Source organism: Panthera uncia, chromosome E3 (assembly GCF_023721935.1).
Source record: "Panthera uncia isolate 11264 chromosome E3, Puncia_PCG_1.0, whole genome shotgun sequence".
Taxonomy (NCBI): Eukaryota; Metazoa; Chordata; class Mammalia; order Carnivora; family Felidae; genus Panthera; species Panthera uncia.
Window position 1 is genome coordinate 20,392,494 of NC_064815.1, and position 16,396 is coordinate 20,408,889.

The 16,396-nt window shown below is 45.9% G+C and overlaps 1 protein-coding gene across 1 annotated transcript in view; it reads right to left on the reverse strand.

The window, feature by feature from the left end:
* Nucleotides 1–16,396, reverse strand: part of GALNT17 (polypeptide N-acetylgalactosaminyltransferase 17) — a 120,413-nt gene that overhangs the window by 30,679 nt on the left and 73,338 nt on the right. Inside the window, exons 3-4 of the mRNA XM_049639198.1 lie at nucleotides 9,137–9,322; nucleotides 6,716–6,853 (exon numbers count right to left, since the gene is read on the reverse strand). Coding sequence (XP_049495155.1) covers nucleotides 6,716–6,853; nucleotides 9,137–9,322 — 324 coding nt within the window. The remainder of the gene's footprint in view (nucleotides 1–6,715; nucleotides 6,854–9,136; nucleotides 9,323–16,396) is intronic.

Genomic DNA, 16,396 nt, shown 5'->3' on the forward strand with positions numbered 1-16,396 from the left:
ATACTTGGAAAATCACCCAACGATTAGATCATCTTAAATGTTCTCATCACCAAAAAAAGAGATGGTAATTAGGGGATGTAACAGAGGTGTTAGCTAACTCTATGGCAATAATCACTTTATAATATGTAAGTGTGTCAAATCAACATGTTGGACCCCTTAAGCTTATATAGCTTTATATGTCAATTATATCTCAATAAAGCTGGAGGGAAAAAAAAGAAAGCTGCTTGGAAGAAAAATTCTAAAGAAATTGGCGGGGGTATTGCTTTAAACCCAAGTTACCAAAAATGTATGCAGAGGGGTAGAAGTGATGAATCAGATATGTTGCACAAAAGGTCCCAAGCAAGAGATCTCTGCTGAGTCGCCTTGGAGCCCCATGCTGTGTTTTAGTTCTTTTGTAGATGCTTTGAGGACACGCTCACTGTCGATGCTTTCAACAAGGCAAAGGATAAATTACGTGGAAAAAAAAACCCAAACAAACTTCTGAGTCAAAAAGTAATTCAGAAGAATTAAGATGTTGAAAGTGAGAACATCTACCAAATGTATTTTGCTTATGTCTTTTTTTTTAATGTCTACACAAGAGCAATATTATAAAAATGTGTCCAACGGAGTCTAATGAAGCTTTTAAGAGAAGGATAAAATAAAAATTACAGGTGATAGAGAATATTGTTTTGAGAGGTGAGGAAAGACATTCTTGTTTTTATGAATTTACAATTAATAGGAAATTGGAGAGTTTCAAGTTTAGCAATTCTTTCCCTTTTTAAGAATTATCTGCTTATTTCCCCATTGGGATCTCTGGTGGTTTTATTGTAGATTTAGAAGCGCTCCTAATATATTAAGGTATTGTTTTTATGGCATATTTGTTCCCTATAATGATTTCAGAATGCCAGGCTTTTCAATTTTGTTTCTAATGTTTATGCAAAGAAATCTATTATTCAGTAACTTAATAAATATTATGGAGGGCCTCATACGTGCCTGGGACTGTGCTAAGTTCAATGAATGAAAAAATAAACAACACAGTCCTTGCCCTGAAACAGTCCATGGTCTGGAGAGACAGACACAGGAAGAGCTCGTGCAAGACTGAATTTTTTCCAGGACAGCAACGAAAACACGTCTCCATTCCATCTGTATATTATTATATTGCTGTATATTATTATGCTGCACCTGTATGCTTTATGCATACCGTATGTGCATGGTCTTTCATATAAATAATGGTAAGAGAATAACAAAGATGAATAAAATCAAACAAGGGGCAGAGGCACTTCAGGCCACGAGGGCAGTATGAGCCAACCACAGAATTTTGACCAAAGACCCGGTGAATGTTTTTGTGCTCACTGAGTTGCTTTTACATGTGGAAAAGCAGTATCTCATACATGGAAGAATCAGGACATAAAGCGGGCACGTGTCTTTCTTTAAAAATTATGTTAAGGCAGGGGCGCCTGGGTGGCTCAGTTGGTTGAGCGTCCGACTCGATTTTGGCTCAGGTCATGGTCTCACGGTTCAGTTGATGAGTTCAAGCCCCGCACGGAGCTCCCCGCTGACGGTGTGGAACATGCTTGGAATTCTCTCTCTCTCTTGTTCTCTCTCTCTTCCCCTCCCCTGCTTGCACTCTCTGTCTCTCTCAAAATACATTAAAAAATTTAAAAAATCATGTTAAAGCATTCCAGCTAATAGAGGTGAATAGACATTTAAAAAGCAAGGGAAGGTGGCTTACTCTGTAAGTGGGCCTGGGCGCCATCACTGTGGTCAGGATGAAAAACACTGGGGCTGACACCTGCTCAGAGGTGTCTGTCTCCCTCTGTCACCATGCTGGGGTCTGGGCGTGGCAAACAGGACTGCTAGCAGTTAAGTGTTAAAATACAGTTGCCTGAATAATCGTACATCTTGTTACTGAAATGAATTTAACCGTAAAGCTATTCTGAAAGGTATAAAATGGAAATAAAGGAAAAGAATGTTTGTGCCCCAAACCCCAGATAATATTAGCAAAGGCTGAGAAGTTGATGAACTTTCTCAGTCAAGGAGAAAGTGTGTTAACGTTCTTGTGTTACATGCCCCCTGACCCTTTATTTTGGAGACTCGGAGACGAATTAACAACAAAACAAAACATTAGAGGTACTGCAGTTGCTGGATCGTAGGGTTGTTCTCGTTTTAAATTTTAAGGAACCACCATACTGTTTTCCGAAGCGGCTGCGCCAGTTTGCATTCCCACCAACAGTGCAAGAGGGCTCCTCTTTCTCCGCATCCTCAAACATCTGTTGTGTCTTGTGTTGTTGATTTTAGGCCATTCTGACAGGTGTGAGTTGCTATCTCATTGCATTTCCCTGATGATGAGTGAGGCTGAGCATCTTTGCACTACTAGGTACAAAGAATGCAAAAATGTTAATTTAAAGGGGGTACCTGCACTCTGATGTTTATGGCAGCACTATCTGCAACAGCCATATTATGGAAAGAGCCCAAATGTCCATCGAGTGATGAATGGATAAAGAAGGTGTGGTAAAAACACACAATGGACTATTATTCAGCCGTAAAAAAGAATGAAATCTTGCCATTTGCAACAATGTGGATGGAGCTAGAGAGTATTAAGCTAAGTGAAATCAGTCTGAAAAAGACACACACCATATGATTTCACTCACATGTGGAGTCTAAGAAACAAAAAAACACAGGGAAAAAGAGAGAGAGGCAAACCAAGAAACAGACTCTTCACTATAGAGAACAAAGTGATGCTTACCAGAGGGGAGGGGGATGGGGGGTGGAGGGGGGTGGGGATTAAGAAGGGCACTTGTTGTGATGAGCAACAGGTTCAAAAACTAGAACCACCCCACGATCCAGGAACTTCACAGCTTCTAACGTTTTTTGAAAAAAAAGAAAAAAACTCATCCCTGAGTCTCCAACATGAAGGGTCAAGTGGAGTGTAATATAACCAGGTCGAATCACTACACTGCACACCCGAGACTAACATTACACTGCCTGTGAACTAACGAGAATTTTTTTAAAAATCTTTTATTTATTTTTGAGAGAGAGAGACAGAGACAGAGCATGAGCAGGGGAGGGGCAGAGAGAGGGAGACACAGAATCGGAAGCAGGCTCCGGGCTCCGAGCTGCCAGCACAGAGCCTGACGCGGGGCTCGAACTCAGGAGCTGTGAGATCATCACCTGAGCCGAAGTCAGACGCTTAACCGACCAAGCCACCCAGGCGCCCCTTAACTAACGAGAAGTTAAGTAAAAACTTAACAGAATGTTACAGGTTACCATAATGCAATTAACAACGGAGACACAGATAATTCACGCGACGAGGACGTTTTTTTAAAGCCAAGAAACAAGCCCGCTAAAAAATTGGGAAGGAGCAAGGAGCATTAAACCCAGAGATATTCGCTGGCCTGGGGAAAGACTCTCAAACAGCATTGTACATGAAAACCGGAGGACATAAATTGCAAATATAGTACGATATTCACTCTGCCTTCTTCTTTCTCCTGTTGCTCGGGGGCCTGGTGTGGTGAAAAGAAACAGTAGGAGGGAGTGTTAGAAATAGAGTTGTCTAAATAATGGTAGATTTTGTTACCAAACTGAATCTGATTAGTTTGACTTCTTTCATTTAATGTTATAGTCCATATGAAATATATTTTAGCATATGTTGAGCTCAGCAAGCCGAGAAGGAGTAATAAAAGCAAATGCCCTAAAATGTTAACACTGATCATATCTGGGAATTGGGATTTGGAATAACTTTTGTTTCATCTTTATATTTCCTATAGAGTGTATGCACTGAATTTCTTACTTAAAAGAGATAGAGAGATTTGCAAAAACAAAAGCCTCCCCTTTCCCCAAAACCAGACTATGATTTCTACGTTGACTCCATGGCCACCCCACTGTTCAGCTCCAGAGACATCATTTACATCGTACTTCATGTGCATGACAGGCCCTGGAGCTGTTCAGTGCACAGCCTGTGGAACTGGGTCCTGGCCATCGTCTTTCATTTTCCCGTTTTTATTCCTTATTTTTTTAATACTATTTTCCTCCTCATTATGGTATTATCATATAAACATTAGCAATAATTTGGAACACGTGACAAAGTACCCTCACAAAAGCTGCCTGTCTCTCCACCCAGAGGTAACTACAACCCGTGTCTCCATTTCCCCATGCTATTTTCTCACTTGCTTTCAATCTAAAATAGTAAGGAGCTAATCCAATTTTATAATCCTGACCTTTTCCTCTTAAGAATTAGACTATCAACATTTCTCTCAAGTCATTAAACTTTTGTACATACCTTTCGAAATGGCTGCAAATATTTCAAACGATTAATATGGTATATTTAACTAACCTTCAAGTTAGAGTCAAATTTTTTGATAAAAAAAAAGTCACAGAGATGAACAATTACTCTCAAATCTTTGCGCTCATTTCAAAGTATTTGCTTAGGATAAGGGTAGAAATGAGAGTGCGACTATCATTAAGCCTTTTAATACATGTGGTTCAAACTGCTATTTAAAAAGCTTGTTACAATTTACACCCTCACCAGAGGATCTGTGATTTTTCATATAACCAAGATCTTACTGGCAGAATGCCCACATGTAATTCCAAAAATGAACCTTTGTTTATTTGGCAGAAGCACAAAGCTACCTCAATGTATTTTAATGTCTTCGATGACGAAATCAGTGAAAAACGTCCATGTTTTTCAACCATGTGTGTTTTCTCCTATACTTTATTTTTCTTTGGGGGTGTTTTATTTTCTTATTTAAATTAATTATTAAGATGTAATTCAGTTTGTGGAGCTCATTATATATTATTTGCATCGTCCATTCATCTATACTATTCTTCTGGTTTGGCATACTGTTTCTCTATTCAGTTGATGTATAGATTATTTTAATATTTATAAGCTCGGATCCATTATCCTTTACTTTTGCATTTTCTTCCAAGGCTTTCATTCTTAGGAAGCTCTGGCCCTTTCAGAGACCAGCTGCACACGCATTTCCGTATGGTCCTATTATCATTTCTTTTCTTTCATTTAACGCTAAAGTTCATCTGAAATACACTTCAGGATGTGGTGAGCCGGCGAGGATCTCAATTGTTTTCTTCTCCAAAGAACGAGGCAATTCACCCAATTGTCTTACGAATCATCCGTTTACAGCCTGTTGTGTTTCGATGCCTCCTTTTATTTGACCTTACTCTGATAACCCTAAACCCCCAGACCACACTTTTGTTTTGAAGAAGAAAAGATAAGGCAGTTCGGACCTGTTAATAGTCAGTGCTGAGTGCCAGCTACTGGTCTAAAAACTCAACGGATCCCGGCTCGTTTCACCTTCCCGATAGCCCCGTGCAGTGATCCAGTCTTCATGCGCCCCCAATCACGATATGGACTGTGCCTGCAAGACACATGCTTCCCAGTCCAGATTCCGGCTCCAGAGGGACACCTCGGCCACACCCTGACGGTTTAATCTGGCCCTTATTTACTTCCCATAAAAGGCATCGGGCATGAAGCGGGGAGAATACACAGTTACAGAAAAAGGAAACACTGTAAGTCACAGAGGGCCTTAGCTTCAGCCGCAAGCAGCTCGGGGAAGCAGCCCGAATACTGGAGCTAGTGGGGGTGTCACCACTGGGTCTGGTGCATCTGGCGCCCTGCGCCCTGGCCTCACTCTGTGCCTCATCCGAACACACAACGGAAGGAAGTAAAAAGGCTTACACACAGCATGTTCTCAGCGGTAGGGCTTACGATATTGAAAAAAACAGAAATAACATAAACGTCTGTATTATCGAGCAAAACACGGCACACAAAGGTGGTATCATGCACAGTCATTACTAAGGCTGCAGAAATGACACAGATATTCCTTGTATGCTATGATTTCAAATTATTCCACATGTGGACACCATGGCTGCAGCAATACATAGATACAGATGTGTTTATAAAAATATACACGTGTGTATATTTTTAGTAAAAAAAATGCACACACGGACACACACACAAAGACCACACATCAAAATGTAGTATCACCTACGAAGTCAGAATGCCTGTGTGCAAGGCCGGCTTCATGACTTACAGCCTGAGACCTTCGGTAATTATTGAATTCATCCAAGTCTCAGCTTCAGCTTCCTTATCAACAACATGGACATAATACTCATAAAGGGAGGGTAAAATGAGTTCACAGGTGAAAAGCACTTAGAATAGTGCCTGGTGCATCAAAAGCTCTTGTACGTGTTCGCTGCCCCTTATTAGTATTTTCAAATTTTTCTGAAATGCATACTAATGGCCTTTGTAATAAGAGAAAAGTCTATCTATTTCAATGTTTAGAGAGTTGATGTTGTCTCATCACAGAAGATCTAAGAGCGTCTGTCCTTTTGTTGGTGGCAAGGGGTTCTGGCCGCCAGCACTGAGCAGTGGACAGCTCCAGTCACTGCCTGTCTTTATCTCCAACTTCCTGCTCAACGTCCCTCTTACGGGTCCCAGGGGACCTCAAAGTCAAAATGTCCCAAATAGAACTGATCATGCACTCTACACCCCAGACAGAACAGGTTACCAGAGCCTCTGGTCCCCCCATTGTAACATTTATTACATGTGTCCCCCCACCAGCTGGTGAGAGCCTTGCTGCCAGGTCTGTACCTCCGAAAAACACTCAATGAATGAATGAATGAATGAATGAATGGATCTGTCCTCTATTTTCCCCCATCAGAGCAATCCCCAGCCTACTGCACAGCCATCCAAGCTGAGGGCACGTGTGGTCTTAATTACCTCCCCATATGCAATGGTGTTATTGTATCTTCTCATTTCTGGGTAAACGTGGTCCAGGTACCACTGGAAATTCTTACACTTTAAACTTTTCCTCAAGGCTCTTCTTTCGGAGACATCACCGATGTCAATTCCTGGATTCTGAAAGTAGAGAGAAGCAGGGGGCATTAGTGACTGGGGAGCTCTGGCCGGAGAAGAAGGCAGGTGGCTTTTGAGGAGAGCCATCAGAGAGAAACCTGACATCCCGCATGCTTGCTTGGGAAGTAGGTTTAAGGGGACTCATTTGATCCCAGAGCCCCAGGCTAGACTACGGTCCCCTGAGTGCAGCACGTGGCCCCCCAAAGGAGCCGTCCTTATCATCACCACACAAAAGGGATCCTAGGACGCACTGATGTTGACAACCTATGTTCCCAGCATCTTCCCTCGTTTCCTCAGTGACTCTCGGAGCCAGTTATTAGAGGAATTATTTGATTAAGACAGGAAAATAAATGCCTATAACCACCTCCTGTCTTTCTTCTCTATACACGTGTGATTCCCCCCTTTGCTGGCCCTTTGTGAAGTTCATTATACACCGAAGTGAAAATAATTTTCCATTGCAAAGCTTGTAATGATGTTCTAATGAATAATTCACTCTGCTTTTACAGAAATGAACCTGTAATGGGTTCATTACATGCTGACAAGGGAAAATAAACTAGCTGAAATAGGACTCCACAGGCTCTGCCGCAAGATGGCCGCGAACCAGGAGGGACAGGACGCTGTCTCCACAATGGCGGGCAGCCAGGCGGCAGCTTGGGGGCCAGGGAGAGTTCATATTATTTCGTTAAGATTCCTCCTTTCAACAGCCAACTGGCGGTGTTAAAGGAAAGCCCCCCTAAATGTGCGTCGGAAGACGGCCAGCCGCCTTGAGCGCTTATGACCCTAAGTCACACTGCCACTGTAAATTCACAAACGGGAATAATAATACTGATTGCACTGATTTCACAGGGCTGTGGGGAGAGTCGAGTAAGGATGTGAGTTCACAGCCCTGCCCTGCCATGTGCTACACGGAGGACCTTACGCAAGTCACACGTCACCTCCCAGAGTTTCAGTCTACTCACCTGTAAAATGGACGTCATAATAGGTCCATATCAAGCTAGCATGTATTGAGCCCTTCACAGTTGCTATACTCTGAGCCTTGTTTTTATCTTCACAAGAGCCCCAGGAGACGAATGTCAACAATCCCTGCTTTATAGGCAAGGACACTGAGGCAGAAAGTTCTTCTGTCATGAGGTCGTTACGGAGGCGCTAAATGAGATACTGCTTAGGGAGTAGGTTTAAGGGGACTCCTTTGATCATACTTCCTGAGTGCCAGGGACATAGCCAGGGCTCAGCAAGTGGTACCTATCTTTATATAAATAACCACATGCCAAATCACTTCTGGTTTAACAGCTACAAAGTGCTATTATGGCCAAAAGAGCTTCAATGCTTGGGAACATTATTTCAATAACTGTAACAACAGGGTACAAATTCTTTACTTTTACCCTCTTTATCTAGAATCTTGCACATATGCTGCTGCTCTGGGCTCCCGCCTCCTGCAACCTGAAATCTGCCGGTCCTCAGAGGGAACAATTCTAGGCGACTCTCTCAGGACATGGCTGAGACACCTACAGGTACTCTGACTGAAGAGATAAACCCAACTATGGTGGGTCACCCGCTGTGCTGTGGATCTAAGTGCATTGACATGCACCTAGATCGATGATTTTGGTACTCTGTACTTAAACTGAGTACTCTAGTACTTAGATGGGGGTACTTTAGTACTTATTACTTAAGTGAGTACTTTAGATTCAGTTCCCCCAGTCACCTTCGGAAGGATTTTCTAGGCAAGGAGCCTCAGGGACGGAGGCAGTAAATGGATTTGTTCAAGACTGCATAGCTGGTAAGCGGCAGAGCAGGGATTCCAACCAAATCAAGGCACAGCCATCACACAATACTCCTGTCAGGCTTTGGCAACACGGGAGTTTTCTTAGGCTGTATTCTGGAAAGAATATGGAGGAGACTTGAAGAGCCATGTAAACTGGTAGGGGTGTATGTCATGGGGCAGGCGGAGCTCCGTGGGAGGGCGCAAAGTGAGGGCAAATCATGGAGTCATTGGTTAAGAAGCTTCCAGAACACCATGGACGTTCAGGAGCAGGGCATCCGGATGACTACAGTATGGCTGGGATTAATTCAATAAGACCCTTCTACTCTTTGTAACTGGATTTCGAGAGTTCCATTGTGCCAGGCCCCACGTAAAGCAGGGTTTCCAACACCTGGAGATCTGTGAACTCCTTCAAAATGCTCTTACAATTTTGCACGTGTAAGCATCTTTCTGAGGAGACACCATCAGTGACCTGTCTGACAGGATCACTGGTCCAGGGTGATGGGGAAGGGCTGCTGGGGCCCTACCTCCAGTGGCAGGTTCCACGCTATGTACACGTGAGACTTGTAATCATCCATCCAGACCTCAGCAACCCGGAGAGCATTCCTCTTGGTGTAGAAACCGATGTTGCTGTTGTAGGGTTTCTTCTTCCGCTCAATGTGGGCCACCCGCGAGCAAGGCAGGACCTCCATGCTGCCCCCACAGAGCCATACCTGGAAGAGGGAGGACTTGATCAGCCTGACAGGGAAATCCCTAGAGGCCACTGCCCCTCCCCAAGGCCCAAAGGCAACGGTCAGGGGACGCAGCATGGGTGAGAAGTACATTTCAATGTATCTTAAGGTTGGTCTGTTACTGCAATGTAGACTAACCTAACTAAAACAGGTGTAAAAGAAGGCTTGGGAGACTTTTATAGATAAAATAGTTTAGGATATTAAAATAGAGCTCTGGGTAACTAAGGCCCAGAGCCTTAGTTAGGTGGCTCCTGGCGACACATGGATTTTCTTAAGCTCTTCGTAGTGCACAGTTGGCACCCATGGAGGTTTTCTTTGCCACCTGGCTGAAGTCGGGCCTTGCAGACCTAGAACAGAAAATTCAAACTGAAAAGCAAACCATATTTATTCATATCAGCACCAAGGGCACAACAGGCTACTTACACATCGTTAATATGCTCTGTGATGGAGTCCTAAGAGCACAGATGCCCAGCCTTCTGGAAGCATTTGCCCCAATGGTATCATGGGCGGGCATCCCTTGTTATTGCTGGAATTGGAACATGCGGGTGGAAGGCTGATATGGTAGTTGTCTTTGACGGATACAAAAGCCCAAGGAAGTGACACCTGCCATTCTCTGCATGGGCATGGCAGGCATCCAGGCCCAAAAGGCCCTGCTTGTATGGAAAAGCTGAACTGTCCAACTTCTCCCAGTCCCAGGCAGGCAAAACAAAGCACTCCTGATTCTCAGGAAGGACTACTTTGTGGAAATAAACGTCCCGGTACTGGTGGGGAGAGTGTGCTGGTGAGCTGACCCAGTCAGCACAGACAATGTATATGCTCACCCCAACCTGGGATACTTCAAGCCCCTCTACCTTTACTTTCCCAGACCCCCTTCTTGAGGATACTGGGACCCTCCTGCAGGTTTGTACACCGTCCCTGGATCTTCATTGATTGAATTCGGTGGCAAGATCCATGCGTGTGTGGTCTTCTGTTTCTATTTCCCAACTCTGGCTGCACCATAGGGAAATGATACAGATGGAAAATTCTGCCCATAACCATGAATCCTCACCTTCAAGGAGGAGACTGTAAGCTAAGGGTTTGGTAGATAGTGAGTGGTCCAGAGGAGCTTGATTTGGGGACCTGACCATTAGGTTCCCCCTGCGTCGTCATGGCAGCTGCTGACAGTGGAAGGAAGCCACGTCAAGGAGGCAAATACAGCCAATGCCTGTAGGGAATGGGGGCAAGAGACCTTACCAGGTAAAACAAGCTGAATTTCTGGGGTGGGCAATAGGCAAAGATACAGAGTGGCACAGGTGTGTGGCATTGTGCAGTGTCAAGATTCAGGGAATGAATGGAAAGACATCCCATATTCATGGATTGGAAGGCCCCATGTCGTTAAGACGGCAACACTTTCCAAATCGATTTAAAGACAACACAATCCTCATCCAAACCCCAGATGGCTTCTTTGCAGAAATTAGCAAACTAATCCTAAAATACATGTAGAAATACAAGAGACTCCAAAAAACCTTGAAAAGAGCAAAGCTGGAGGACTTCCACCTCTGATTTCAACTTACCACAAAGCTGCTATAATCAAGACAGTGCGGTGGAAGAATAAGGAAAGACGACAGGATAGAACTGAGAGTCTAGAAATAAACCCTCACCTCTACAACTGACTGACTTTCAACAAGGGTGCCAAGACAATCCAACGGGGGGAGATAGTCTTTTCAATAAGTTGTGCTGGGACAACATGCCAGAGAATGAATCTGGACCACCACATCACAACATATGCAAAAAGTAACTTGAAATGGATCCAAGACATAAACGTAAGAGCTAAAACTGTAGACCTCTTAGAAGTAAACGTAAGGGCAAATTTTCATAACCTACGACTAGGCAAATATTCACCAACTGATAAAAGGATTAACAAAAGATGGCATATCCATACAATGGAATATTATTGAGCGACAAAAACAAGTAAGTGCTACACTATGGATGAACCTTGAAAACATTATGCTAAGGGAAAGAGGCCAGTCATAAAGGACAGCGTACTCTATGATTGCGTTTATGTGAAATGTTCAGTATAAGAAAACCCATACAGACAGAAAGAAAATTAAGGGTTGCCTAGGACTAGGGGTGGGGTTGGGGGAAGGTAGAGTGGGGATGGGGTTTCCTTTTACGGTGATTAAAAAAAATGTGCTGATATCACTGAACAACTCCTTGAATATACGAAAAACCATTGAGTCGTGCACTTAATTTTTAAATTTTTTTCATGTTTGTTCATTTATTTTGGGAGAGAGAGAGAGCATGAGCAGAGAAAGGGCAGAGAGAGAGAGGGAGAGAGAGAATCCCAAGCAGGTGCCACGCTGTTAGTGCAGAGCCCAACGCGGGGTTGGATCTCACGAACTGTGAGATCATGACTTGAGCTGAAACCAAGAGCTGGGTGCTCAATCGAATGAGCCACCCAGGCGCCTTGGAGTTGTGCACTTTAAATGAGTGAATCATAATGGTATGTGAGGATCTCAACAAAGCGGTGGCAAAAATAAACAGATAGATAGAGAAGTAATTCCCCAGAGAGATGGGAAAAGAAGATTCAAGGGGTAGATTCCAGTTTGGGAAGCTAAGGAGAAATAATGCAATCCAAAGCAGAGTTGTGTGAAAACCAGTTCCGGAGTAGGGATAACGTGTGCAGGTGTACGACGGGCCTCAGCAAAAGCCAGAAACCCCGTAACAAGAACGGAGGTTCCAGGCGGGAACAGAACCCACAGGCAGACCAACTTGGTGCCAGTCTTCTGTAAGCAGTCCAGACCAAGGTCAAGCGACATAGATAGACCAAGATCGGATTGTTCCAATTGTTTCAGGTTGTCCCTAGGGAAAGTTGTTTCAGACGTCCCTTGCTAGGAGTGGGCTGACAGAGCAGAGGGTCCAGGTCAGACCCCAAGCCTCTTAAACAAGAGTGGGAGATGGTGTGCCAGCTGGGAGGCAGGCCGCACAGCACATCTGTCGTGTGCAGCAGGGACTGTGGCTTCCTCTCCTGGACTCTGCCATGTGGATACCAGTTGGCATACTCGTGGACACCAACTCAGAGCCACTTAGGTTTTCCTGTATGGTCTGGGGAGAGGCAAAGGGTTCTCGGACTGTTTAGCATCTTGATGGTACAGACAGCCCTCTCCTGGGCCCAGCAAACCTGGAGTGAATGACCAGTGTCAGCACTGGCCCGGATGCCTGTAACATCATCACAGACCTCTTCTGCCTGGAACACATTCCTGTTACCATCCTGTGCCAGCCTGGCCTTGGTCTACACCTCAGTCTGTCACCTCTAGTGACTCGGACTGGATTTAGGGTCGTAAGCACGAGCAACTAGCAACAGCAGATCTTGTATGAGACAGCAAATGACAGCACTGAAACACACAGGCTGCAAACTACTCTGGAGATACCGGACAGAGGAGGTAATTTAAAGTTAGGAAAGAAATAAAGAGAGGAAGGAAGGAAGGAAGGAAGGAAGGAAAGGAGGGAGGAAGGGAGGAAGAGAGAGAGAGAGAGAGAGAAGAGGAAGAAGAAGAAGAAGAAGAAGAAGAAGAAGAAGAAGAAGGAGGAGGAGGAGGAGGGAGAGGAAGGAAAAAACAAAAGAAAAAGAAGACAGACACACAAACACCCAGTAGGTGTGGGAGGAAAACTGAGCCCAGTCCTTTGGGCCTTGAGGAGCAGCCCTAGCCTCCTCTCTGCTTTATCCTTCTTCCATCCTCCACTTCCGCAGACCCTCCACTCACAGAGGTGAGTGTCTTCGCTAGGCCTGCTCCAAAATGTAGGACCAGCCAAATCCTTACAACCAGGCACCAACACCAAGTACCTCATGAAATCCTCACAGATGAGGAAACTGAGGGTCCAAGAGGTTGATTAAGTTGTTTACAATCCATAGCCAGTGAGTGGGGGACCCAGAACCACAACCTAACCCCAGGCCACACCAACAGGCCAGCCCTTACTCGGTGGGCACCTGCAGCTCTGACCCCACCAATCCAGGGTCATGGATCCTCCAAATGTCCTCAGCCACAGCTTGCACCTCCTCAAGATGTCTGGCCAGTGCCTCTGTGGGTGGGGTGAGTGAGGGGGACGGGGTGTGCATCCATGGCCTGAGGAAACTCAGTGGACCCGAACGTGGCACCAACGATACCCTCAGGGTCAGGGGTGTCATTGTTAGGGGTGCCAAGGTCAGCCTCCTGCCGCACAAAGCCATCGCCAGTGCGATGCAAGGGGAATGGAAGGAGCCAGTGGGTCAAGTGATTCTCAAGTCTTGGGAGGCTCTTCTCCAAGTTGGCAGGAGTGGTCACAGCAGAGCTCATGAGCTGGCCCTAAGTGTTGACAGGGTGACGTGAAGTCTGTCCCTGGTCAAATGACTGAGTGTAGACGGTAGAAGTGAAGCCATTCACGAGGGTAGACTGAATACCTTAGAAACAAAGCGACAGGTTAACTACGGCAGCTGCTGAGGGCTGATCCAGGGGACTGATGCTCACGCAGTTTCCTACTCTACCTGAGAGCTATGAAAGCAAGAAGGTAGCTCCATAAACGGAGTGATCGATTCATCCTTCCGCCAGACATGAGCACTTAGCTACAGGCGTCTCAAGTACAGCTGCTCCCGAGGAAGTTATCCTTCCTTCCGTTACTGTTTGTCGGCCCAAATGGCGAGGTTCTATGGAGACTGGGGGACATTATACCAAGGGAAATGAATAAGTAGGTGGGGATGAAAGACTGATTGGCACATCTGCGATGCCAGGGAGGAAGAAGAGAGGAAACGACCATCCTGGAATAGCACTCCAGGCCCGGAGGTCCTCCCCAGAGGAGGAGGTAGGCCCTCCAGATGGGCTGGAATGGGCCAGGAAGATAGCACAGTCCAAGCTCTGGGACAAGTCCTGGTGGGGTAGAAGCCGTAGCAAGGCTCTTGGTGACCCTCTGCCTGGGAAGTGGTGGCCAGCAGGAGACGTGCTGACCCCAATAACACATATTAATTAATTCATAGTTATTCATCCAGAAAATTCCACTCAGAGCCTACTTTCCAGCATGGGAATGTCATGGAGAGTGTCGAGGGACAAGTCCTTGCTCTCACGAAGTTGATGATCTTAAAAGGGAAACACATTAATTAAATAATCACAGGCAAATGTGCCTTCTCAGAAGCGGAGCCAATTCCAATGAAGGAAAGCAACACAGTGCTGGAAAAACCGGCATCCAACAAAGGGACAGGCCCTTAGGCTTAGAGAAAGCATCCCTGACGTGGGGCAGGTAAGGTGAAATCAGAAAGCCTAGACTGAGCTAACCTGGCTAAAGAAGCACGCTAACTGGACGAGAGCCCAGGCCGGGGGGCAGCCAGCACAGATGCAGTGGCCTCGTTGGGGGGAAAGTCTGGGTTCAAGATGGCTGCAACAATCTCTCCCACGCTCCCTTGCAATGTGGATTTTTTGCTCCTTCCATCAACGAGTTGGATCGACTTTCCCTCCTCTTGGATCTGGGCTCGTCTTCAGACCTGCAGTGGTGAGTAGAATGCGGTAGAAGCTTTTGCACTCTCCAAGGCCAGGCCTTGGGAGGGTTTGCAAGTTTTACTGTCCCCCTCTTGGGATTCTGAGTCCACCATGCTGTGAAGAAGCTGGGAATGAAAGACCATGGGGGCGAAGGGGGTCCAGCCTGGGCTCACTCGCGTGCCCGGAGCTTCAGCTGAACCAGGCTCCTCCGGTCAATCCAGTGACTGACCACCCACGTGTGAACGAGCCCACCAATGCTATGAGGGGCACAGGAATCGGCCAGCAGACCCCAGCCTAGACTGCCAGACTCCAGAATCATGAGCAAATCAATTGTTCTTTTAAGTCACCAAACTGTGGGCTTACACAAACAACTCGCGTGAATGGAATATTCAAGGAGTATTCAAGGAACTGAAAGAACAGCCATGCGGCTGCGTCAGGGCAAGGGTGGAAGAGAGGAGAATAGCATGAAAGAAAGCTGGGTGGGCAGGCAGGGTTTGCACCAGCCGGGCCTGCAGGCCACGTGAAGGAAACTGATCTTCGTTCTAAATGAGAAGCCACTGAAAGGTATGAGTTTGAAAACGTGAACTCTGGCTGAAGCGTGGGAAACAGATTAGCAGTAAGGCGAGGGGAGGCAGAGGAGGCAGGAGGGTCTTAACGTCACTGCCGGGAGAAATGCTGGTAGCTTTGGCTAGGGCAATGGAATAGAAGCAGATATGTTGACAGATTTGAGGCTTTTTAGCAGGCAAAATCTTGAGCAACGGGTTGGATATGGCGGAGACAAAGAAGGATCAAGAATGACTCCTAGGGTTTTTGCTTGTGTAGTTGGACATAGGGAGGTAGCATCGTGCCCTGGGCCAGAAAGCCTGCCCAAGGCTCTGGAAGAAAAAGAGCATCACAAGAGTCTTAGGCGGGACACGTCCTTTCTGCTTAGGACAGTTGATACCCTGGGGGAAGAGGACACTATGGGAGACGGATGTCAAAGGGTGCCATTGATTTCTGAGCTCTCCACCATCACTCCAGGGGGAGAGTCTTCGAGGGTGCGCTGGCTTAATTCCATCTTTTGGTGAATTTCATTCATTCAACTCATATTGTCTAACAAGTATTTTACTAACTCATTAGAGTCTTAAAGATGACGGAAAGTATGTCATCAGACGAGGCAAAAGTTGGTATTTCTGGAATTATGCCTGGATCTCAGCCGGTCTGGCGGTCTCCCTGAATGCCCTCTGTACTTCCCAGAGCCTCCGTCTTCCCTCCAAGGGCAGGACGAGAAGCTGGCCTAGACTGCTGGTTCCCAAACCTGGCTGTGCCTCCGAATCCCCAAGGGATGCTTTAAAATAACAAACGCTTGGATCCCACCCGAGACCTATGAATCACATTCTCTGAGGAGAAGCTGAGGGACTACTGGGTGGTTTAAAAAATCCCCCATGTGATTGTGACGTGTCCAGGTTTGGGAACCACTGGCCTAAACTCATTTCATGTCTTTTTCTGAGACTGTGGTTTTATGACTGGAGGCAACCACTCCACCACCGCCACCACTCCAAGCTGCCACCACTTGGACCGCGGCACCCACGTG